The 23,140-nt window shown below is 58.0% G+C and overlaps 1 protein-coding gene across 1 annotated transcript in view; it reads right to left on the bottom strand.

Moving 5' to 3' along the window:
- LOC117643999 (mucin-2-like) overlaps positions 1-19,755 on the bottom strand; it is a 53,498-nt gene extending 33,743 nt beyond the window's left edge. The window contains exon 1 of the mRNA XM_034383186.1: positions 19,562-19,755. Coding sequence (XP_034239077.1) covers positions 19,562-19,755 — 194 coding nt within the window. The remainder of the gene's footprint in view (positions 1-19,561) is intronic.
- Positions 19,756-23,140: the final 3,385 nt, after the last annotated feature.

Here is a 23,140-nt window from a genome sequence, read left to right as displayed (position 1 = left end):
ACCGAATGTTCGTCGGTTCGATTCGCCGCCGGCGCAGTGCAGCAGACTGATTCCGAGAGTCGTTTTCGTCGCTCTGTCTCCCTCGCACTAGGGAGGCCCCATGAGTGCCAGAGAGGCAGAGCGACGAAAACGACTCTCGGAGTCAGACTGCAGAAAGGGACAAGTTTCTGTTTTCGGTGTCCTTAACTCGCAGACGGTACGAGCTCCGAGCATTATGCGAGCATTGAGATAGTACTGCCATTTGGAAGTTTAATTCATTTTTTGGTCGAGTTACCTCATGCACAACATCCGCAACGCTCGCCGTTTTCGAGACGACCCAACGGCCGAGGTTTTTGTCACGTCGGCCCTCCGGACCGCCTGGCGGCCGCAGCGCGTCGCTTCGCCGTCATTTCGAACACGGCCGCAGACGGCGGACGACGGGGCAGTCGAAGAAAGTGACGACACGACGAGCGGGACAGACAGGCAGGCTTTTGTTTGGCCGGCTGCTTGGTTGCTTCGGGTGGTTTCGCTCCCAATTAGTCGAGTGGACGCAACGCGACGCAACGCGGCTCAGGACAAGCCGAAGGGACAAGCCGAGGCGCTGACCGCCACCGCCGGCGTGCGGCGCCAAGGCGGCGCCAAAGCGGCGCCAGCAGACCGAGAGTCTCTCTCGCACCCACAGGGGGCGCCCCATGAGAGCGAGAGAGACAGAGCGACGCCTCGCGGCGTCAGCCTGCAGGGCAGGCCGGCCTTAATTCGGAAAACGGCCGCGGCAGTGGCGTGGCAGTGGCGCCACCGTTCCCACGGTCACAATCAAATAATTACTGGCAGTGCTTTATCGCGGGGGGAGGCCTTCGACCCCCCGCCGAGGACGCCGATGAAGTTTCCGGTAACCTCCACCGCCACTACACAGTGGGCCAGAACACCGGTGGCAGCGGTCAAAGCTCTATACCTAGCTATGGGGTCGCTAGGACTCGAACCGTACGTGTGACCCCCACCAATGGATTCCTCTGCGAATGAGGAATCCGTTGGTGGGGTCACACGTTCGGTTCGAGTCCTGTTTAGCGAGTTCGGAGCTCAAAACGCGTCTAGAACTTTTTTAGCAGATGATACCTTCACCACACTTGAAACATACTTAAAAATACTGTACACATGAAGGTGTCAGCGTGCTTTTACTCTCGAGTCCAGAAACCAAGCGCGTATCCTAACAATATAATAGGGGCTGGCCGCCGGGGCGGGCTGGTGTGTCTGGCTGGCTGGCTGGCGGTGAGGCGCAGCCTGCGCGGACAAGGGCACCCCCTACCCCCTCCTCGCGCGCGACGGCCCGCGCGCAACATTGACAATCCCTCTCCGCCTGCCACGTCTCAAAGGGTGGGTGACTCGGGCAGACCTCGGCTCTGCTCAGCTCGTGCCGGCTTCGGCGCCAGCTCGGCCTCGTTCGTTGAATGACATTTTAAGAACTATCTTTGGAATGAGCCCATACTAATGAGCCCAGAAGAAAACCAAACGAGTATCATCTGCTTTCATTAACGTTCGTTGAATGAGATTTTTTGTTTGCCGTATACGGCTTTTGGTCTGCCTCATACGGTTTTTGATTGGACGCATACGGTTTTTTGTTTGCCGTATCCGGCTTTTGGTCTGCCTCATACGGGTTTTGATTTGCCGCATACGGTTTTTTGATTGCCGTATACGGCTTTTGGTCTGCCTCATACGGTTTTTGATTTGCCGCATACGGTTTTTTGTTTGCCGTATACGGCTTTTGGTCTGCGTCATACGGTTTTTGATTTGCTGATACGGCTTTTGGTCTGCCGCGTCCGGTTTTTGATTTGCCGCATACGGTTTTTGATTTGCTGATACGGCTTTTGGTCTGCCTCGTCCGGTTTTTGATTTGCCGCATACGGTTTTTTGTTTGCTGATACGGCTTTTGGTCTGCCTCGTCCGGTTTTTGATTTACCGCATACGGTTTTTTGTTTGCTGATACGGCTTTTGGTCTGCCTCGTCCGGTTTTTGATTTGCCGCATACGGTTTTTTGTTTGCTGATACGGCTTTTGGTCTGCCTCGTCCGGTTTTTGATTTGCCGCATACGGTTTTTTGTTTGCTGATACGGCTTTTGGTCTGCCTCGTCCGGTTTTTGATTTGCCGCATACGGTTTTTTGTTTGCTGATACGGCTTTTGGTCTGCCTCGTCCGGTTTTTGATTTGCCGCATACGGTTTTTTGTTTGCTGATACGGCTTTTGGTCTGCCTCGTCCGGTTTTTGATTTGCCGCATACGGTTTTTTGTTTGCTGATACGGCTTTTGGTCTGCCTCGTCCGGTTTTTGATTTGCCGCATACGGTTTTTTGTTTGCTGATACGGCTTTTGGTCTGCCTCGTCCGGTTTTTGATTTGCCGCATACGGTTTTTTGTTTGCTGATACGGCTTTTGGTCTGCCTCGTCCGGTTTTTGATTTGCCGCATACGGTTTTTTGTTTGCTGATACGGCTTTTGGTCTGCCTCGTCCGGTTTTTGATTTGCCGCATACGGTTTTTGATTTGCTGATACGGCTTTTGGTCTGCCTCGTCCGGTTTTTGATTTGCCGCATACGGTTTTTTGTTTGCTGATACGGCTTTTGGTCTGCCTCGTCCGGTTTTTGATTTGCCGCATACGGTTTTTTGTTTGCTGATACGGCTTTTGGTCTGCCTCGTCCGGTTTTTGATTTGCCGCATACGGTTTTTTGTTTGCTGATACGGCTTTTGGTCTGCCTCGTCCGGTTTTTGATTTGCCGCATACGGTTTTTTGTTTGCTGATACGGCTTTTGGTCTGCCTCGTCCGGTTTTTGATTTGCCGCATACGGTTTTTTTGTTTGCTGATACGGCTTTTGGTCTGCCTCGTCCGGATTTTGATTTGCCGCATACGGTTTTTTGTTTGCTGATACGGCTTTTGGTCTGCCTCGTCCGGTTTTTGATTTGCCGCATACGGTTTTTTGTTTGCTGATACGGCTTTTGGTCTGCCTCGTCCGGTTTTTGATTTGCCGCATACGGTTTTTTGTTTGCTGATACGGCTTTTGGTCTGCCTCGTCCGGTTTTTGATTTGCCGCATACGGTTTTTTGTTTGCTGATACGGCTTTTGGTCTGCCTCGTCCGGTTTTTGATTTGCCGCATACGGTTTTTTGTTTGCTGATACGGCTTTTGGTCTGCCTCGTCCGGTTTTTGATTTGCCGCATACGGTTTTTTGTTTGCTGATACGGCTTTTGGTCTGCCTCGTCCGGTTTTTGATTTGCCGCATACGGTTTTTTGTTTGCTGATACGGCTTTTGGTCTGCCTCGTCCGGTTTTTGATTTGCCGCATACGGTTTTTTGTTTGCTGATACGGCTTTTGGTCTGCCTCGTCCGGTTTTTGATTTGCCGCATACGGTTTTTGATTTGCTGATACGGCTTTTGGTCTGCCTCGTCCGGTTTTTGATTTGCCGCATACGGTTTTTTGTTTGCTGATACGGCTTTTGGTCTGCCGCGTCCGGTTTTTGATTTGCCGCATACGGTTTTTTGTTTGCTGATACGGCTTTTGGTCTGCCTCGTCCGGTTTTTGATTTGCCGCATACGGTTTTTTGTTTGCTGATACGGCTTTTGGTCTGCCTCGTCCGGTTTTTGATTTGCCGCATACGGTTTTTTGTTTGCTGATACGGCTTTTGGTCTGCCTCGTCCGGTTTTTGACTTGCCGCATACGGTTTTTTTGTTTGCTGATACGGCCTTTGGTCTGCCTCGTCCGGTTTTTGATTTGCCGCATACGGTTTTTTGTTTGCTGATACGGCTTTTGGTCTGCCTCGTCCGGTTTTTGATTTGCCGCATACGGTTTTTTGTTTGCTGATACGGCTTTTGGTCTGCCTCGTCCGGTTTTTGATTTGCCGCATACGGTTTTTTGTTTGCTGATACGGCTTTTGGTCTGCCTCGTCCGGTTTTTGATTTGCCGCATACGGTTTTTTGTTTGCTGATACGGCTTTTGGTCTGCCTCGTCCGGTTTTTGATTTGCCGTATACGGTTTTTTGTTTGCTGACACGGCTTTTGGTCTGCCTCGTCCGGTTTTTGATTTGCCGCATACGGTTTTTTGTTTGCTGATACGGCTTTTGGTCTGCCTCGTCCGGTTTTTGATTTGCCGCATACGGTTTTTTGTTTGCTGATACGGCTTTTGGTCTGCCTCGTCCGGTTTTTGATTTGCCGCATACGGTTTTTTGTTTGCTGATACGGCTTTTGGTCTGCCTCGTCCGGTTTTTGATTTGCCGCATACGGTTTTTTTGTTTGCTGATACGGCTTTTGGTCTGCCTCGTCCGGTTTTTGATTTGCCGCATACGGTTTTTTGTTTGCTGATACGGCTTTTGGTCTGCCTCGTCCGGTTTTTGATTTGCCGCATACGGTTTTTTGTTTGCTGATACGGCTTTTGGTCTGCCTCGTCCGGTTTTTGATTTGCCGCATACGGTTTTTTGTTTGCTGATACGGCTTTTGGTCTGCCTCGTCCGGTTTTTGATTTGCCGCATACGGTTTTTTGTTTGCTGATACGGCTTTTGGTCTGCCTCGTCCGGTTTTTGATTTGCCGCATACGGTTTTTTGTTTGCTGATACGGCTTTTGGTCTGCCTCGTCCGGTTTTTGATTTGCCGCATACGGTTTTTTGATTTGCTGATACGGCTTTTGGTCTGCCTCGTCCGGTTTTTGATTTGCCGCATACGGTTTTTTGTTTGCTGATACGGCTTTTGGTCTGCCTCGTCCGGTTTTTGATTTGCCGCATACGGTTTTTTGTTTGCTGATACGGCTTTTGGTCTGCCTCGTCCGGTTTTTGATTTGCCGCATACGGTTTTTTGTTTGCTGATACGGCTTTTGGTCTGCCTCGTCCGGTTTTTGATTTGCCGCATACGGTTTTTTGTTTGCTGATACGGCTTTTGGTCTGCCTCGTCCGGTTTTTGATTTGCCGCATACGGTTTTTTGTTTGCTGATACGGCTTTTGGTCTGCCTCGTCCGGTTTTTGATTTGCCGCATACGGTTTTTTGTTTGCTGATACGGCTTTTGGTCTGCCTCGTCCGGTTTTTGATTTGCCGCATACGGTTTTTTGTTTGCTGATACGGCTTTTGGTCTGCCTCGTCCGGTTTTTGATTTGCCGCATACGGTTTTTTGTTTGCTGATACGGCTTTTGGTCTGCCTCGTCCGGTTTTTGATTTGCCGCATACGGTTTTTTGTTTGCTGATACGGCTTTTGGTCTGCCTCGTCCGGTTTTTGATTTGCCGCATACGGTTTTTGATTTGCTGATACGGCTTTTGGTCTGCCTCGTCCGGTTTTTGATTTGCCGCATACGGTTTTTTGTTTGCTGATACGGCTTTTGGTCTGCCTCGTCCGGTTTTTGATTTGCCGCATACGGTTTTTTGTTTGCTGATACGGCTTTTGGTCTGCCTCGTCCGGTTTTTGATTTGCCGCATACGGTTTTTTGTTTGCTGATACGGCTTTTGGTCTGCCTCGTCCGGTTTTTGATTTGCCGCATACGGTTTTTGATTTGCTGATACGGCTTTTGGTCTGCCTCGTCCGGTTTTTGATTTGCCGCATACGGTTTTTTGTTTGCTGATACGGCTTTTGGTCTGCCTCGTCCGGTTTTTGATTTGCCGCATACGGTTTTTTGTTTGCTGATACGGCTTTTGGTCTGCCTCGTCCGGTTTTTGATTTGCCGCATACGGTTTTTTGTTTGCTGATACGGCTTTTGGTCTGCCTCGTCCGGTTTTTGATTTGCCGCATACGGTTTTTTGTTTGCCGTATACGGCTTTTGGTCTGCCTCACACGGTTTTTGATTTGCCGCATACGGTTTTTTGTTTGCCGTATACGGCTTTTGGTCTGCCTCATACGGTTTTTGATTTGCCGCATACGGTTTTTTGTTTGCCGTATACGGCTTTTGGTCTGCCTCATACGGTTTTTGATTTGCCGCATACGGTTTTTAGCAGATGATACCTTCACCACACTTGAAACATACTTAAAAATACTGTACACATGAAGGTGTCAGCGTGCTTTTACTCTCGAGTCCAGAAACCAAGCGCGTATCCTAACAATATAATAGGGGCTGGCCGCCGGGGCGGGCTGGTGTGTCTGGCTGGCTGGCTGGCTGGCGGTGAGGCGCAGCCTGCGCGGACGTCTCAAAGGGTGGGTGACTCGGGCAGACCTCGGCTCTGCTCAGCTCGTGCCGGCTTCGGCGCCAGCTCGGCCTCGTTCGTTGAATGAGATTTTAAGAACTATCTTTGGAATGAGCCCATACTAATGAGCCCAGAAGAAAACCAAACGAGTATCATCTGCTTTCATTAACGTTCGTTGAATGAGATTTTTTTTTTGTGTGTGTGTGTGTGTGTGTGTCCTTTCTCCCGGTGGTGTCGTCCTCCGCGACCCGAAGGCACGAAGGTCACTGAGCACACTCCTGTCGGCGCGTGTTTTTCCCCCTTCTTCGGTTTTCCTTGTCCGATTTAGCTGGTAATTGGCCATTGTGCATGGCGACCCTCATCGGCGGCATGTTGCTGCTGTTGTTGATGTTGTTGTTGTTTGTTGTATAACCCGCTGCCGATGCGCAGCGCGCAGCTTGATTGGTTCCGCCACGCCGTGCGAATAGCAGAATTTTCCGCGCGCGAACTCCAACGTGAGAATCGTCACTCAAACACACTCACACACACACTGCCACAGACGCGTGCGCGTCTTTGTGGCCGCGCCACACTTTTAAATTCTTTCCGTCGCCCGTTTCCGTTTTCCAGTGTGCTCCCGGCGCACGCGGCGCGCACGCACGGAGTGTATAATTTGCAAAGCAAAAGCTCTGATGCCGCGTCGTCGTCTTCGAGGCATTTCATTTCTTTTCCCGGAAACCGGAATGAATGACGCCGCGCTTCATACTGTAAACTCAGCCTGCAGACTGATGCCGAGAGTCGTTTTCGTCGCCCTGTCTCTCTCGCATCTGCACGCAACGCCCCATGAGTGCGAGAGAGACAGAGCGACGAAGACGACTCTCAGTGTGCTGGTGGTGCGTGCCGCCGGCCCGTCTCGCGGCAGCGTTCGACGCGCGCGCTCTTCGCTAACATCGCCAACAACAACAACAACCACTCCCATTCGCTTTCCGCGCGGCGAACAACAACAGCAACGACATCAACGGCGAGATCGAGTGAGATAGGGCGGGCGACATGCCGCGGCGGGGCGTTCCTAGCGGGGCGTTCCTAGCGGGGCGTTCCTAGCGGGGCGTTCCTAGCGGGGCGTTCCTAGCGGGGCGTTCCTAGCGGGGTGTTCCGTTCCGTACGTGAAATGTCATACGGCCCGGTTGGTTAGCCAGCCGGGCCCTTAGGCACACCATCGCGGGCAGACACGGAGATACCCCGCGCTGCCGCCCTGATGCCGAGAGTCCTTTCCGTCGCTCTGTCTCTCTCGCACCCGTAGGGGACGCTCCGCGAGTGCGAGAGGGACAGAGCGACGAAAACGACTCTCGGAATCAGTCTGCTGCAGCAGCTTTCCCCGCCGCTTTCCACGCCGCACGGTCGCCTCGCCGCCACCGACCGCGGAGTATCGACAAGGTCGCGTCCGTGTCCACCGATAGCCAGTACACGACGTTCGAGTCACCTTCAATTACAAACAGCCAATTGGCTGTGATGAATCGGACTCACAGCGCCACCTTTTTTTCTTTCTCAAACTTATTTATCTTTCTTATTTTTCAGTTTTTTTTCTGTTTCCTCCACTTTGCTTCGACTTCCCTGTCGGCGCGGACGCAGCCCGGCAGAATAAATTGATACACAAGCACAAGGCGATACCGCGGCGACGACCACAAAAAAAAATTACGCTCGACAACACGCCTTTTCCAACTCTTTTTTTCCCACTAGGTTTGGTTTCTTTATTGCATCGGCGACCAGCAACACCTTCATTTTCGCCACGTCGTCGTTTTTCTTGACACGTTTCGCACTCTGCGAGCCCAGCCCCTCACTTTCCTCGACAAAGGCTTGGCTGAAATGACTGGGTAGGCCAGCCCACCGCACTGGTAGCGCCTGCCAACTCCAGGGTAGGCCAGCCCGCCGCACTGCTAGCGCCTGCCAACTCCAGGGTAGGCCAGCCCGCCGCACTGCTAGCGCCTGCCAACTCCAGGGTAGGCCAGCCCGCCGCACTGCTAGCGCCTGCCAACTCCAGGGTAGGCCAGCCCGCCCCACTGCTAGCGCCTGCCAACTCCAGGGTAGGCCAGCCCGCCGCACTGCTAGCGCCTGCCAACTCCAGGGTAGGCCAGCCCGCCGCACTGCTAGCGCCTGCCAACTCCAGGGTAGGCCAGCCCGCCACACTGCTAGCGCCTGCCAACTCCAGGGTAGGCCAGCGCGCCGCACTGCTAGCGCCTGCCAACTCCAGGGTAGGCCAGCCCGCCACACTGCTAGCGCCTGCCAACTCCAGGGTAGGCCAGCCCGCCGCACTGCTAGCGCCTGCCAACTCCAGGGTAGGCCAGCCCGCCACACTGCTAGCGCCTGCCAACTCCAGGGTAGGCCAGCCCGCCGCACTGCTAGCGCCTGCCAACTCCAGGGTAGGCCAGCCCGCCACACTGCTAGCGCCTGCCAACTCCAGGGTAGGCCAGCCCGCCACACTGCTAGCGCCTGCCAACTCCAGGGTAGGCCAGCCCGCCACACTGCTAGCGCCTGCCAACTCCAGGTTAGGCCAGCCCGCCGCACTGCTAGCGCCTGCCAACTCCAGGGTAGGCCAGCCCGCCACACTGCTAGCGCCTGCCAACTCCAGGGTAGGCCAGCCCGCCCCACTGGTAGCGCCTGCCAACTCCAGGGTAGGCCAGCCCGCCACACTGCTAGCGCCTGCCAGCTCCAGGGTAGGCCAGCCCGCCCCACTGGTAGCGCCTGCCAACTCCAGGGTAGGCCAGCCCGCCACACTGCTAGCGCCTGCCAACTCCAGGGTAGGCCAGCCCGCCACACTGCTAGCGCCTGCCAACTCCAGGGTAGGCCAGCCCGCCCCACTGGTAGCGCCTGCCAACTCCAGGGTAGGCCAGCCCGCCACACTGCTAGCGCCTGCCAACTCCAGGGTAGGCCAGCCCGCCCCACTGGTAGCGCCTGCCAACTCCAGGGTAGGCCAGCCCGCCACACTGCTAGCGCCTGCCAACTCCAGGGTAGGCCAGCCCGCCCCACTGGTAGCGCCTGCCAACTCCAGGGTAGGCCAGCCCGCCGCGCGCCAGAGAGCTGCACGCGCGGCGCGGCAGGGTGTCGGCCGGTGTCGGCTTCGCTCCAATCCTCCGTCATAACTCGGTGCGGCGGCAGAGCCGGTGGTATTCCAGGCTCATTCCGAACACGTCCCTCGTCGTTCCGTCTCTCTCGCTCTGCCGCGGCGTTCCCTGCGGGTGCGAGAGAGACAGAGCGCGCCGAAGAGGGTGCGCCACCGCAAGTCCCTGGCCGTGCTAACGAGGATCGGCAGCAATGCGGCAGTATCGGCCAAAAGCCTTCTTGTAGCGCGCGGCGCGCCACGACACGTACAGTGTACACGCAGAATAAAACAGCCGCGGCTTAAGTACGGGTTACACCGAGCGAAGCAAACATTTTCCCTCGACCGCCGTAACGTTTTTCCGACATGGAAATGAGGCTGTCTCTTCCTAGTCGGACACACGTTGCAAAGGAACTAAGAACGTCTGAATTATTATTTTTTTGTTCCTGCACATCATTCATTCATCATTCACGTCCACGCCACTGCGGCCAGGCGGGAACGCCTCCTGCATACCGGAAGCATGTAAGCCAGGGGCTTCCCTCTCTCTCGCACCGTCAGGGGAAGCGCCGTGGGTGCGAGAGAGACGGAGCAACGAAAACACCTCCGGGCCGCGGCGCCGAACGTGGCGCGGTCTGATGAGACTTACTTCCCTGCGGTCGGTCCGGCGCGGCGCGGCGCAGGTCTCGGAATGGTAAATATTGCAGTAAACAGCCGAGCCGGCGGAGCAAAAAAAGAGAACTGCTGGCAGTGGCGCGGCTTGTCATTTCGAGGCGCGCTTCCGTGTGGCCGGTCGGCTCGTGCTGCCCAGCGATTGCTGTCTCTGTCGCACCCACGGGGCTCCCCATGAGGGTGCGACAGAGACAGAGAGACAAATCGCCCGGCCGCCGAGGCGTCCCTTCATTCGGCACCCTGGCTTTCTACCCGGGAAAGCGAGGGGCACATTTTCGGACCTTGACAATGGACAGAGATGGAAAGAGCAAGAAAGGACGGGCAGCTGGTCAGCGAGCACAACGACTGGACATCGGTTTGGCCGCCCTGGCGAGGACTCTCGCCGCACCGGTAGGGCCAGCAGGGCCCAGCACACTGAGAGTCGTTTTCGTCGCTCTGTCTCTCTCGCACATATACGGGACGGCCTACGAGTGCGAGAGAGGCAGAGCGACGAAAACGACTCTCGGAATCAGTCTGCAGGGCCCAGGGCGCCTAAATGGCCAGCACGGCCACAGCCCTTTGTGTTTGGCCCGCCAAGCCGAACACGTCCAGCAGTCAATGGCGGCAGCCGAGCCGAGCCGAGCCGTTCTGCCAGCACAGCTGCGACAGCTTCAGCGGTGGCAGACCACTGGCAGGCCTGGCAGGCCACTGGCAAGCTGCGGGTCCCACCAGACAGGTGCTTGACCTTGGGCCGGGCGGCACGTTTGCGTCTCTGCGTCCAGCTTCAGCCATGGGTCCAGCCATGGGTCCAGCCGCTCTGACGTAGCTCACCTGTAACACACAACAGGCACAAATTATAACACGCTGCCGGTGCTTTGGCGTCGTCAGAGGATCCCTTGGCGTCGAGCCAGAATACGGATCATCCCCACCATGCAGTGGGCCAGAAGACCGGCGGAGGTGGCCAAAACTCTAAACGCGTTTTGAGCGAGAGAGACGGAGCGAGAAAACCGCTGTTCGGAGTCGGCCTGCAGCGCAGCTTCGCTGCGACACGCCTATTGAATCCGCGGTCGGCGAGCCACGGGATTGACGGACAAGGATGCATTGTGGACGGGCCGGCCTGGTGGCCCTCGCGGTCCCCGCCCCGCGGCCAAGGGCGTACAAATAGAAATCGTCTCGCTGGCCAAAATCAAAAACACAAGAGACAAATCGACAGGCCTTGGCTCCAGAGGCGACGCAAGAGTAGAGTTGTTTCACGCGTATGATCAACGTTGCGCTAAGCTATGCACAAAAAAAACTACACAGTTGTTTACTGTGTCGATACAATTAACTTTTTTGTGTTACATTAGTTTAAAATCGAAGAATTTATTTTTTTAGGGCGGAGTTTAGTTCCTGTCAGTTTGATGATCTATTAAGATAAGCCGCAATCTGAAAAGTCGTTTAGGATCGCTTGCACGCCACAGACCAACCCTTTCCCGGTCACCGGAGGTCGCGTGAAATCCTCTGAGAAGCGACCTAACTGGTCTCGAAATCATTCCTCGAAATTATTATTTCTCGACTCGCATTTTTTATTATAATACCGTGAGCCGATTCGATTTCATTGAAAAGCAGCAGCAGCAGCCGCGGCGGCGGGAGCACCTGTATCGAACACGCCAAGGCAGGTGGGCTGGGCGGCGGACCGGTCCTGTTTCGCCACGCCACGCTGCACTGCAGACCGAGAGTCCTTTTCGTCGCTCTGTCTCTCTCGCACTCATGGGGCGTCCCGCATAGGTGCGAGAGAGACCGAGCGACGAAAACGACTCTCGGAATCGGTCTGCTGCGTCCACATGCCCGACCAAATTCGTGCCAATTACAGCCAGCGAGGGGGAGAGAGATTGAACTTGTTCGGGGAGAGAGACAGAGAGGGAGAGAGAACTGCAACCCCGGCGACCTTTTGACAAATAGTGGCGCCGCTTATGCAAGCTGCCGGTCCGGCAGCCTCTAGGCCCGCCAGCCAGGCCCGCCAGGCCGCGCACTGCGCAGCCGTTTCCGGTGCATTACTCTTCGGGGCGTCAAGGAATCCACTTCAGACTGATTCCGAAAGTCGCTTTCGTCGCTCTGTCTCTCTCGCACTCATGGGGCGTCCCGTGTGGGTGCGAGGGAGACAGAATCTCGGAATCATTCTGCAGTGCAGGCGCAGCAGGCAAGGCGGGCGCGCTAAACAGGTTGCGGGAAAGTGGAGGTGAGAAAAATTAGCAAGACGCCGTTTCGGCGGTCCGGCCCGGGTGCTCGTTTTGGACGCATCGGGTGGTGTTTACTGTTATGACGGCACCTTGGCACGCCGTTGACCACCCCACTGGACCCAATTTCTAATTCAATCATCTAAATTGACTTCAATCATTTCTGAAATTTTTCGATTAAGGTACTTCGGACGATTTTCTTAGACGACTATTCTTAGTAAACAATGTAAATTGTATACACCCCCGTAGGGGTGCAAGTGGCGGGAGTGACGGCTGGGTAGGAATCAGCGTGCAGGGCGCCCCGTGTTTTTCTCTGGCGGTGCACCAGGCGACGTGTATCAGATGGCGGACGCCGAGTGTCCCACTTTGGCGAGGGCTCTGGGTCCGTGCACTGCACGCGCCGCGCCCCGCCCCGCCGGTAGCCGAGAGGCGAACAACTTCCCACATTCATCTATATGGTTCTCGACAGCGGACAGCAGTACCTGGAATTCCCAGGGCGGCTCCTGGAAAATTCACCCCTTTTTCCAGGGTGGGCCTGAGAATCTCAAGTATACTGCACTGTTTGTGCCGTGTGGAGAATCTCAACCATAAGACCTTCCGAGCGTGTACACACACACACACACACACAATTTCACAGTGGGTCACCCCCTCGCCGGCAGCACACTGGAAGCCCCTCGAACCGGTACGGGGCCACCACGCTGACGTCACGGCACGGCGGGCCTGGCCAGGGCCCGGCCACCGCGCAGCGCGGCGCGTTGTTCCGCGAACCCGCATTCCGGGGAGCGGGGCCAGCCCGGCCAGCCCGGCCACACAGTGTACCACACACGGCCGCCAAGTTGATTCCGACCGAACAGTGCGCTCCCTCCCACCCGCGGGGCGCACCGCAGGGGTGCGAGAGAGACCGAGCGCCTAGCTACTGCACGCGGCGCCGCGGTCGGGGTGCAATTCGCCTCGCGGCTCGACCCGCGACACTGCAAGGCGAGCACGCTCTCGCACCGAGCGCCGCATAGCGCCGCATTTTCCGGGCCGAGGCGTCGCTTGGCACCGGAAACACGAAACACGTGCCATGACTCGGCGCGGCGTGGCGTGGCGTGGCGCGGTGTAACCGTCGTTTGTTCTACGCCGCGCCGCGCGTCGCAACGCGGCCGTCCTGAGGCAACCTGCAGGCAACCTGCGGGCAACGCGCCACGCCGCCCAAAGGCCCAAAGCCCGACAACGGCCGGCCGAGTCGTCTCGAGCCAAATGGACGCCATCCTGCCTCGCGTCACGATTAGCAGTGGGCACGCCGCCGCACAGTGGGCCAGAAGACCGGCGGAGGCGGACAAAACTCTAGACGCGTTTTGAGCTGCAGAGTCGCTAAATGGGACTCGAACCGAACGTGTGACCCCACCAACGGATTCCTCTTTCGGAGGGCAATCCATTGGTGAGGTCACACGTCCGGTTCGAGTCCCATTCAGCGACTCTGGAGCTCAAAATACGCCTCCCCCGTTTCTCTGGCCCACTGTAGTACTGTACGGTGCGCGGTGACCGTCGAGACCGACCACCAGCAGCAACATGTGAGTGCAAGAAGGCAGGGCGAGGTGGAGTGGGGCGCGGCGAGGCGAGGCGGGGTCACGCCAGGTGGGTGAAAGCACCGCCCACTACAGCCCACACAAGCATTAGCACCCAATGCGACACATTCCGCTGCCAGCGACCAGGCGCACTACTGGTGGAAAACAAAAACAACAACAACAGATAACGCGCGCGGCATGGGGCCGCGAGGCGCGAATAGCAAAATAAAGGCCAGTCCGTCGGCCGCCGCCTCGTGGTGGACCCGTCGGGTTGGAAGTTGGAATTCCACTCCGTGACGCAACCGATTCGCATTTGGAGAGGCCGCCGCCTGACTGGCCCGCTGACATTTTCATACCGCGCCCCTCCTCGCCCCTTTTCTCCGGCGAGAACCGCTCCGTCGCTCCGTCTCTGTCGCACTCGTGGGGCGTCCCGTGAGGGTGCGAGAGAGACGGAGCGGCGCACAGTGGGCCAGAAGCCGGTGGAGGCGGCCAAAACTCTAGACGCGTTTTGAGCTCCAGAGTCGCTAAGCAGGACTCGAACCGAACGTGTAACCCCGCCAATGGATTGCTCTCCCGACGAGGAATCCATTGATGGGGTCACATGTTCGTTTCGAGGCCTGTTTAGCGACTCTGGAGCTCAAAAGGCGTCTAGAGTTTTGGCCGCCTCCACCGGCTTCTGGCCCACTGTGCGGCGCGCAGTGCTCGGAGTGCCTGCCCTCGGACAGGCCGTACGGCGCGGCCACGCTGGACCGATCCTATCGCGCTTTACTCTCACTTTCCACCAACGCCGGATGCTGTCCGCAAAGCTGTCCGCTGTCCGCGAGGCTGCCCACGCCCCGCCACGCCCGGCCGGCATGACTCGGTCAGTACCGCACCGCATCGTTCATGCAACCTACACTGTACGCCATTTGTATTTCATAAACGACAAATCTTTGACATTATTTCAACAGGCATATTGATTATTTTTCCATTGCTTTGATGACGTCACTCTTCAAGGCTTTTTCACATGATACCTTTCCCTTTACACATACCTGGAAAAGTATAGGACACATTAAGGTGTCAGCTAGCTTTTATTGATACAGACTTTTCGAATTCATTCAGGTCTTCATTTTTTTTCTCTCTCTCTTCTTTTTTTCAGTCAAGGTAAAACAAAAATGAAACAATAGGCTGCACTTTTGCGTGTTGTGCCGGCGTGGCAGTGTGGCGGTCGTGGCGCTGCACAGTGGGCCAGAAGCCGGTGGAGCCGGCCAAAACTCTAGACGCGTTTTGAGCTCCAGAGTCGCTAAATGGGACTCGAACCGAACGTGTGACCCCACCAATGGATTGCTCTCCGAACGAGGAATCCATTGGTGGGGTCACACGTTCGGTTCGAGCCCTGGTTAGCGACTCTGGAGCTCAAAACGCGTCTAGAGTTTTGGCCGCCTCCACCGGCTTCTGGCCCACTGTGTGGCGCTGCCCGTCGTCTCCTTGGCCGACCACATCGGACCGCAGGCCGCAGGGCGCCGCAGGGGTCCGGAGCCTTGGCTGCTCGGCCGCCTCGCCGCCGCCTCCGCCGCCTCCTTGGCGTCGCTTCACACCGTACCGCTCCGAGGCTCCACGCCGCCATCCTCGCGATCCTCGCGGTGACCTACGGCGTCCCGACACATCAGCCGATCGGATCCAATCGCTTCGAATCGCGGCCAGAGGAACGCCGCGGCTGCCGGCGCCGACGGGGACCTTGGGGCCCTCGGACGGGGGAGGGGGGCGACAGGTAGCGGCAGTTGCACTAGTCTGTGCGAAAAAAGAAACGGCGGAGTCCTTTTCGTCGCTGTCTCTCTCTCGCACCTACACGGCACGCCCCATGAGTGCGAGAGAGACAGAGCGACGAAAGCGCCTCTCGGCAGACGGTGCGGGGGAGGCCTCCGAATAAGGGCGACAACAATTAGAGGGTCATTAAGGCGGTCCGCACGCGCCGCACCTCGGCCCTCTCGGCGCGCCCACGCACAGGGATTAACATGACTGATTGGAATTACCGAGGGATTAGCATAACGACGGCTGCAGCGCTGACGAGCGCGTGGGCCACGCCACGCCACGCCACGCCACGCCACGCCACGCCACGCCACGTCACGGCAGGGCACGGCACGGCACGGCAGGGCACGGCACGGCACGGCGGCGCGGCGCCGGGGCCGGAGGTAGGTAGGGTCGGGTCACAGCCACAGCCAGCCGCTTGTGGGTCACACAAACAGTGCCATAAACACACACACACACACACACACACACACACACACACACACACACACACACACACACACACACACACACACGCAGTCCAACGCACACGCTCGGAGAAATTGCTTTGGCAATGACTCAATCAGTGCATTATCACATTACGCCCGGTCCCCGGTCAGTCCGCGGTCGGTCCCCGAGGCCGTCTGCGTCCGCGTCCGCACCGCACCGCGCGCACAGTGCAGCAGCGAGCGAGCCGACGCAGGCAGATCGATTCCGAGAGTCGCTTTCGTCGCTCTGTCCCTCTCGCACCTGCACGGGCCGCCCGTTGAGTGCGAGAGGGACAGAGCGACTCTCGGAATCAGTCCGCTGCACTCTAAATGTAGGGTGCCCAGTAACTGGGCGCCTTTGTCGCCCGCCCCACTTTTTAGGGTGCCAAATGTCGCCCAGTTTCTGGGCACCTTTGTCGCCCAGTCTCGGGGTGGACTAATCATGCAGTAACCGGCCCTCTCCCATGGCAGAGCATGGACAGGTGTCTAGTTCCTGGGCGACTAAGGTGCCCAGATTCTGGGCACCTTTGGCACCTTAGTCGCTGCTGAGCCATGGGTGAAGGCAGGTTCCTTATGGTTTGTCCAACCCAAGACTAGGCGACAAAGGTGCCCAGAAACTGGGCGACATTTGGCGCCCTAAAAAGTGGGGCAGGCGACAAAGGCACCCAGTTACTGGGCACCCTACATTTAGAGTGTGGGTGCGGCCCACGGAGCCATCCGTACGCGTTTTGAGATGCAGAGTCACCACGCGGGACGCGAACCGAACGTGTGACCCTACCAATGGATTCCTCGTTCGGAGAGCAATCCATTGGTGGGGTCACACGCTTGGTTCGAGTTCTGTTCAGCGGCCCTGGAGCTCAAAATGAGTCCAGTTTTGGCCGCCTCCACCGGTCTTCCGGCCCACTGTGCGACGGCGACCCTTGCCTGTCTGGGGCGTTTCACCGACAGACAACACGACAGACGACGCGACCTCTGGAACAAAGCGGAAAGCGCCTCGCCGATGCTTCAAGGCGTCGCCTCCTCCACAAAGAAATAACTCTTTTCTTTATTTTCACACCTCGGTGCGCGGCGCGGTGCCGGGCTGGCTGGCTGGCTGGCTGGCTTGCTGGCTGGCTGGCGGCAGAGGGACCGCTAACGCCGCGCTGCAGCGTCGCGGGGCCGCCAGGCTACACAATGGCACCCATGCATGCGTTCCGAATTCCCCCTTTTCGCACGACGACCACGGCGACGGCGATGGCCTCCAGGAGGACGACACGCCCCTTGCCGCACTCGCCGCCTCCACGACCACGGCGACGACGTGCTGACCTCCACGCCGCAGTGCACGGTGGGCCAGAGGACCGGAAGGAGGTGGCCAAAACTCTAAACGCGTTTTGAGCTCCAGAGTCACTAAATGGGACTCGAACCGAAAGTGTGACCCCACCAATGGATTGCTCTCCGAACGAGGAATCCATTGGTGGGGTCACACGTTCGGTTCGAGTCCTGTTTAGCTACTCTGGAGCTCAGAACGCGTCTGGTGTTTTGGCCGCCTCCACCTGTCTTCTGGCCCACTGTGCAGTGTCCGTCTGTCCGTCCGCGCGAGAGCCGCGGGTCGGCCGTCTCGGGCGCGAGGCGCGACTCCGTGGGGCGAGTCGACGGCGTGCTCGGGTCGGGGCGCCCGCCGGCCCCGCCAGCCCCGCCAGCCCCGCCAGCCACCAGGGCGCACGATTAGCGAAAAGACCGCTTAAAACGAGGCGTGCGCGCGCTTTCACCCCGACTTTCGGATATTCCACCACGGGCACCGCGCCAAAGCACGTACACACGGCGGGGCGGGGCGGGGCGGGCGGGGCGGGGCGGGGCGTTCGGCATAGTAAAACACATTGTTTGGCGTCGCCATAACGCGCGGGCCAAACTATCGCTTTTCTCCCGTCGAAACTTATGAATTACTGGTCCGCGGTCCGTGCCGTCCGCGCTGGCCTGGCTCCGGCTGGCGGTGCCGGCGGCGCCGCAGACTGATCGTTTCCATCCATCGCTCTGTCTCTCTCGCACCTGTAGGGGGCGCCTAGGAGTCCGAGAGAGACAGAGCGACGAAAACGACTCTCGAAGTCAGCCTGCTGGTCCACACCCCGGCATCAGGCCGCCATGCAACAACGGCACCGGAGAAATCGGCTTCGGCAAAACGGTCGTGCTCTAGTGGCGTGTGCGTGTGGTGAAGCTTATTGTGCCCAGCAGAGGGCGGCCGAGGGCGGCAGGGGCATGCTGGGGCCCCCCGCGGGGGCCACCGCGGTGGCGGCCCGGCGCGGCCAGAGCCGGTACCGCTACGGCAGAGCCCCACACAGTGGGCCAGACGGCCGGTTTTCTGGCCCACTGTGCCCCACCATTTTCTTCCCAATGTCAGACACTTCGACCACGTAAAATGGGGAAAAATGTCGAGTCAGCTGTACACTTGGTGTACTTGCAGTGCCTGTCGGCCCTCGCCGGCCCAGTCGTGTCGAACGTGTCGAACGCCGTCCGGGTCGCGTCGAGATACGGCGCCCTTCGGTTCGGCCGAGTACGTTCGCTATGGATTATCGGACTTGGCGTGCTCATTACGTTGACGGCGCGGTGGGAGGCGCGGTGGGGGCCGCCGAGCGAGCCGCCAAGGCTGGGGCCCATGCATTCCGCTTCCGAGTGGCTGGCTGCACTACGTCTATGCGCAGCGCGCCTCCACCTGCAGCCCCCACGCCAGCACACTGCAAGTCGTTTTCATCGTTCCGTCTCTCTCGCACCCGCACAGAGCGCCCCCGTGAGTGCGAGAGAGACGGCGGGCCCCGCGCCAAGGCCTAGCGCGAGCGCGCCTAGCGCCGTGCGCCTCGCGCCCGCGGATCGCACCGCCGCAGCATGCGACTCAATCCAAAGCCATTTCCGCGGCCAAGAACGAGGAAACCAATCCGACTCTGTTTTTATTTTTTAGCCGCTGAAGGGGGGACTTTACTACCTCACCGCAGCCGCTTCTCGCCAGTCAGCGCCAGGGGACACCTTACTCGCTTCGGTTTACGGGTTTTGTCGCCGGAAGGACGCCATCAGCGGGGAACGGAACGGAGCGTCGTTGGCGGATGATTAAAGGACGCCCCCCCGCGGGGAAAGATCGTCTGCCAGCGTGCCGCCGCGGCCGCAGTCCCGCGCAGGCGTCACGGCACTGCGATGCCTTCCTCGGCTTCACTTGGCCTTCCCTCAATCCAGAGGACAGTGAGACGCGCCGGCGACTTCGCGACATTGCGGGGCATCCGGGGTCAAGAGAACGGTTCAGCGGGCCGAAAAAAAGGTGGGCTACCTCACCCTGCGGGGAGTCGAACCCGAACCCACGCCGCGCGGACGACTTCGCCGTCATCGCCAGGGGCTGCGTTTACGCAAGTCCGCCGGCGAGGAGTCCCTGCGGTTCACGACGGGCGGCATCGGCCGGGGCGTGGTGACCGGGCCGATGGCGGGCTCCATGAGGTCGGGGCACGGGCAGCCCGGCCGCACGCCGCCGGGGCAGCGCTGCATGAGGGCGCTGGGCGCGGCGCGGACGGCGGGGACCTCGCAGGGGCTGCAGGGGGCGCACGGCGCGCAGGGTACGCTCACAGGGGGCTCGTCCGCCGCTGCGTACAGCTCCACGGGGTGCTGCACCTCGCGGGGGCCGTCCCTGGGGAGCACGCCGTCAGACACGCGTCTTCGGGCATCCGAACCGCGAGCGGTGTTGCGCAGACCAGACCTGTCGCAGTAGTAGTTGAAGGCGAGGAGGTGGCAGGGCCCGTCCGGGAGCTGCGGCAGCGGCTGCGTCCGCGGGGCCATGACGCAGGGGTCGCGGACGGGCAGCGGGCCGTCGCGGCCGCCGAGGAGGAACCGGCGGACGACCTGCAGTGGCCTGCTCACGTCGCGGAAGCCCCAGCACCACCACGCCGTCATGACCGCCACGCTGCACTGCCAGGTCGCCGTCGACCGGGGCGGATCCAAAGGCAGCCTAAGTAGCTCTTCTTCCGACTTTTTCGCCCATTTACAGGGGCAAAGCGTGCACTTAATACTACCTTTCAGGAGGCTACCTAGGGTCCAACGGAGGTTCAATTGTCCTACTGCCCCCTACCGCATCCGCGCCTGCCACCGACAATGGCCCCAACAAACACACTGGGGGGTCCGCTCCGCCGCTCCGCCACTAGTTGGCGGCTTTTGCTTCATCGCGGAGTGATAATCCGGTAGGCCGTGAGAGTGAGAGAGAGACAGGCGCTGCAGCCTTGGCAGCCTTGGGGCTTTCATCGGCCCGGCCAGGCCGGCCAGGCCAGCGCGCCTAGATTGAGCTCTTTCTTTCCCTTTCCTCCTTTTTTGCCTTGACGTCAGTCCAATTCCATTGTGATGGCAACTCCATGCCGCTGCCAGTCATGACCATAGGCCCGCCCAATCTTTTTCGCACTTTTCCTTATTTCTCCGGTCCAGCCAGGGCTCCGTCGCTCTGCCTCTCTCGCGCCTCTACGAGGCACCCCGTGAGTGCGAGAGAGACAGAGCAACGAAAGCGCGGTTGGAAATCGGCTGCCAGCGGGGGCACTATAAACGACGGGGAACGGACTGCAGCGAAGGTGAGCGGCAAGCACGGGCTAGAGCGCGCGAGCTTCCGAAGAACTCGCCTCGGATCGGACGAAATCGGATCAACCGGATCGGGGGCTTTGGAGCCAGCAGAGCAGACTGATTCCGAGAGTCGTTTTCGTCGCTCTGTCTCCCTCGGACTCGTGGGGCGTTGCCATGAGAGCGAGAGGGCCAGGGCTGGCCAGGGCAATGAAGACGACTCTCGGAATCAGTCTGCAGGCCGTCCACGACCACTCGAGCAACATCGACGCGATAAAGATCCGGTCGGCGCCAGAGTCCACACGCCGTGCATGGAGTCGTTCACACACGGATTAACACTGCAAGTTATTTTTTGCCGACACCGCCGCACTCTGGTCGCTATGTATACCGCTGCGCTTGTTCTGGGAAAGACTTGACGCATTTTGCAATCAACAGTTTATGACTGATGTTCTTAGGTCACTTTACTTCATCAATTAATCAAGCAAAAGTTATGACTCTGAACGACGAAGGTTGCAAAAGCTACACTGCCACAACCACATCGCCCATACGGGACAAGCAGTACGTACGAACGAGTGATACTAATGAACGGAACAGATTCATCACACGAGTCAATTTGTAGTGGCGAGAGAATGACAAAAATCAATGTCAATGACACCACGAACGAGTTCCTACAAGGCAAGGACGGAGCGCGGCCAGTACCAGTCTGATACCGATCCGGTGCTTTCGTCGTCGGTCTGTCTCTCTCGCACCGATACGGGACGCGCCTCGAGTGCGAGAGAGACAGAGCTTGACCGGCGCCGCTACCTAGGGACGGGCGATTTTGCGATTAATCGCAGGTGCGATGCGATTTTTTCAAAAAATCGCGGTGCCATTTCGGTTTTTGAACCTCGGCGATTAATCGCAAAATCGCAAAAAATCGCTAAATCGCAAAAATCGCACCGTGCATGGATTTCGCGACCACTGCACCGAACGAGGCTGGCGCGTGTTGTCGGTGCCACTAGCCTGCCATTTGACCACTCAGGAATTTGTTTTGGCACTTTTTAAAAAGATTTTGTGCCATAATGGGTAGTATATAAGTATTGTTGCGTTTGTTTGCGATTTTTGCGATTTTGCGATTCTAGCGATTCTTGCGATTTTTGCGATTTTTTGCGATTTTGCGATTAATCGCATGAAATCGCGATATATGAGAAATCGCAATCGCGATACTAAAATTTGGAAATCGCCCGTCCCTACCGCTACCCCATCCATCCCCCGCAACGAGAAATCACTTTTACCGGCGCAGAGGCGAAGCGGCGAGGCGCGGTCAACCAGCATGATTGGCGGGACGGCCGGCGGGACAGCCCGAGCAGCCAGCCACGCCGGCGCCTGGCGCTGCTGGCAGCACGCCGGCAGCACGCTGGCAGCCAAGCCCCGCCACTGTGCACATCCTCGGCGGCGGCCTGACCAGAGGGTTTTCACTTTCGCAACGTCGCGTCGCGTGGCGTTCGTGCCGTCATGGCGAGGATGTTTCGCAGCGGTGACGCCGCGCCGCGCGCGCTAAAGCGATTGCCAACTAACTTTACATGGCATGCGCGCCAATTTCACAAAATGTACTATAGGCACACTCTAAAAGTCTTATAATAAAGATTCACCATAATGAAGTGAAGATTTTGCGGTGAAAATTCTCCATATTGTGGTTCAGATTCTCCATATTGTGGTGATGATTCTCCAGACCTAGGAAAAGTGGACACCGTTTTCGCGGTAGAATCACATTTTTAAAAATCAATCTTGACATTTTGTCGCGTTTTCTACGAACGAAAGCAGCAGGAGGCGGAGTTGTTTTCGAGAGCAGCGGTGTCGCGGCGTGCCTACGCCCCTCCGGCTTGCGAGCAGCGCCATATAGTGGCGGCGGGACTTGAACACTTAAGAACAATTTCTGCCCCACCTATGTAGACCGGCCGAAGGCCGCCGGGTTGGTAGCCTGTTCGGATATCACTCGACTTGGTGATACACGCGACCCCGACAGAGTTCCAATTTGTGCCAACAGGTTCGGCCGCTTGTACTCCAGACGCGTTTTGAGCGCCAGAGTCGCTAAACAGGCCTCGCACCGAACTTGTGACCCCACCGATTAATTCCTCCTTCGAAGAGCTATCCATTGATGGGGCCACAAGTTCAATTCGAGTCCCATTTAGCGACTGTGGAGCTCAAAACGCGTCTAGAATTTTTGCCCCCTCCACCGGTCTTCTGGCCCACTGTGCTACGTAACACAAAGCGTAAACGGGCCGTAAGGGCAGCGCGGCATCCACGGCCCCAGAGGAATGGGGTCCCCCTGGGCCCTGCTACGCCCTGCTGGGGTCCAGCGAGGCCTAATGGGGGTTTAATGGGGTCACGGGGAGTGCAAGCACACTGGAAGCACACGACACGCGGCAGTGTAGCACAAGCACCTTGTGCTATCGAAGAAGGCTATTCACCGGCGCTAGCGCCGGCAGGCTGATTCCGAGAGTCGTCGCGCTGTCTCTCTCGCACTCATGGGGCGTCCCGGGAAGGTGCGAGAGAGACAGCGCGACGAAAACGCCTCTCGGAATCAGTGTGCTGCACCTCGCCGATCCCGGCGTCGCCGCCCCGCGCCCCGCAAAGACAATGCCCATTCTCTCCCAGTATATTTGGCCTTCTACACTGCCCCGGCCGACGACGCGGCGACGCGGCAGCGCGGCAGCGCCGCCAGGCGACCTGCAAATTGCCAGTCTTTCTATTATTT

The sequence above is a fragment of the Thrips palmi genome, unplaced genomic scaffold (genome assembly GCF_012932325.1).
Source record: "Thrips palmi isolate BJ-2018 unplaced genomic scaffold, TpBJ-2018v1 HiC_scaffold_17, whole genome shotgun sequence".
Classification (NCBI taxonomy): domain Eukaryota; kingdom Metazoa; phylum Arthropoda; class Insecta; order Thysanoptera; family Thripidae; genus Thrips; species Thrips palmi.
The sequence above is the reverse complement of the archived record's forward strand: the minus strand, read 5'-3'. Positions and strand labels throughout refer to the sequence as shown.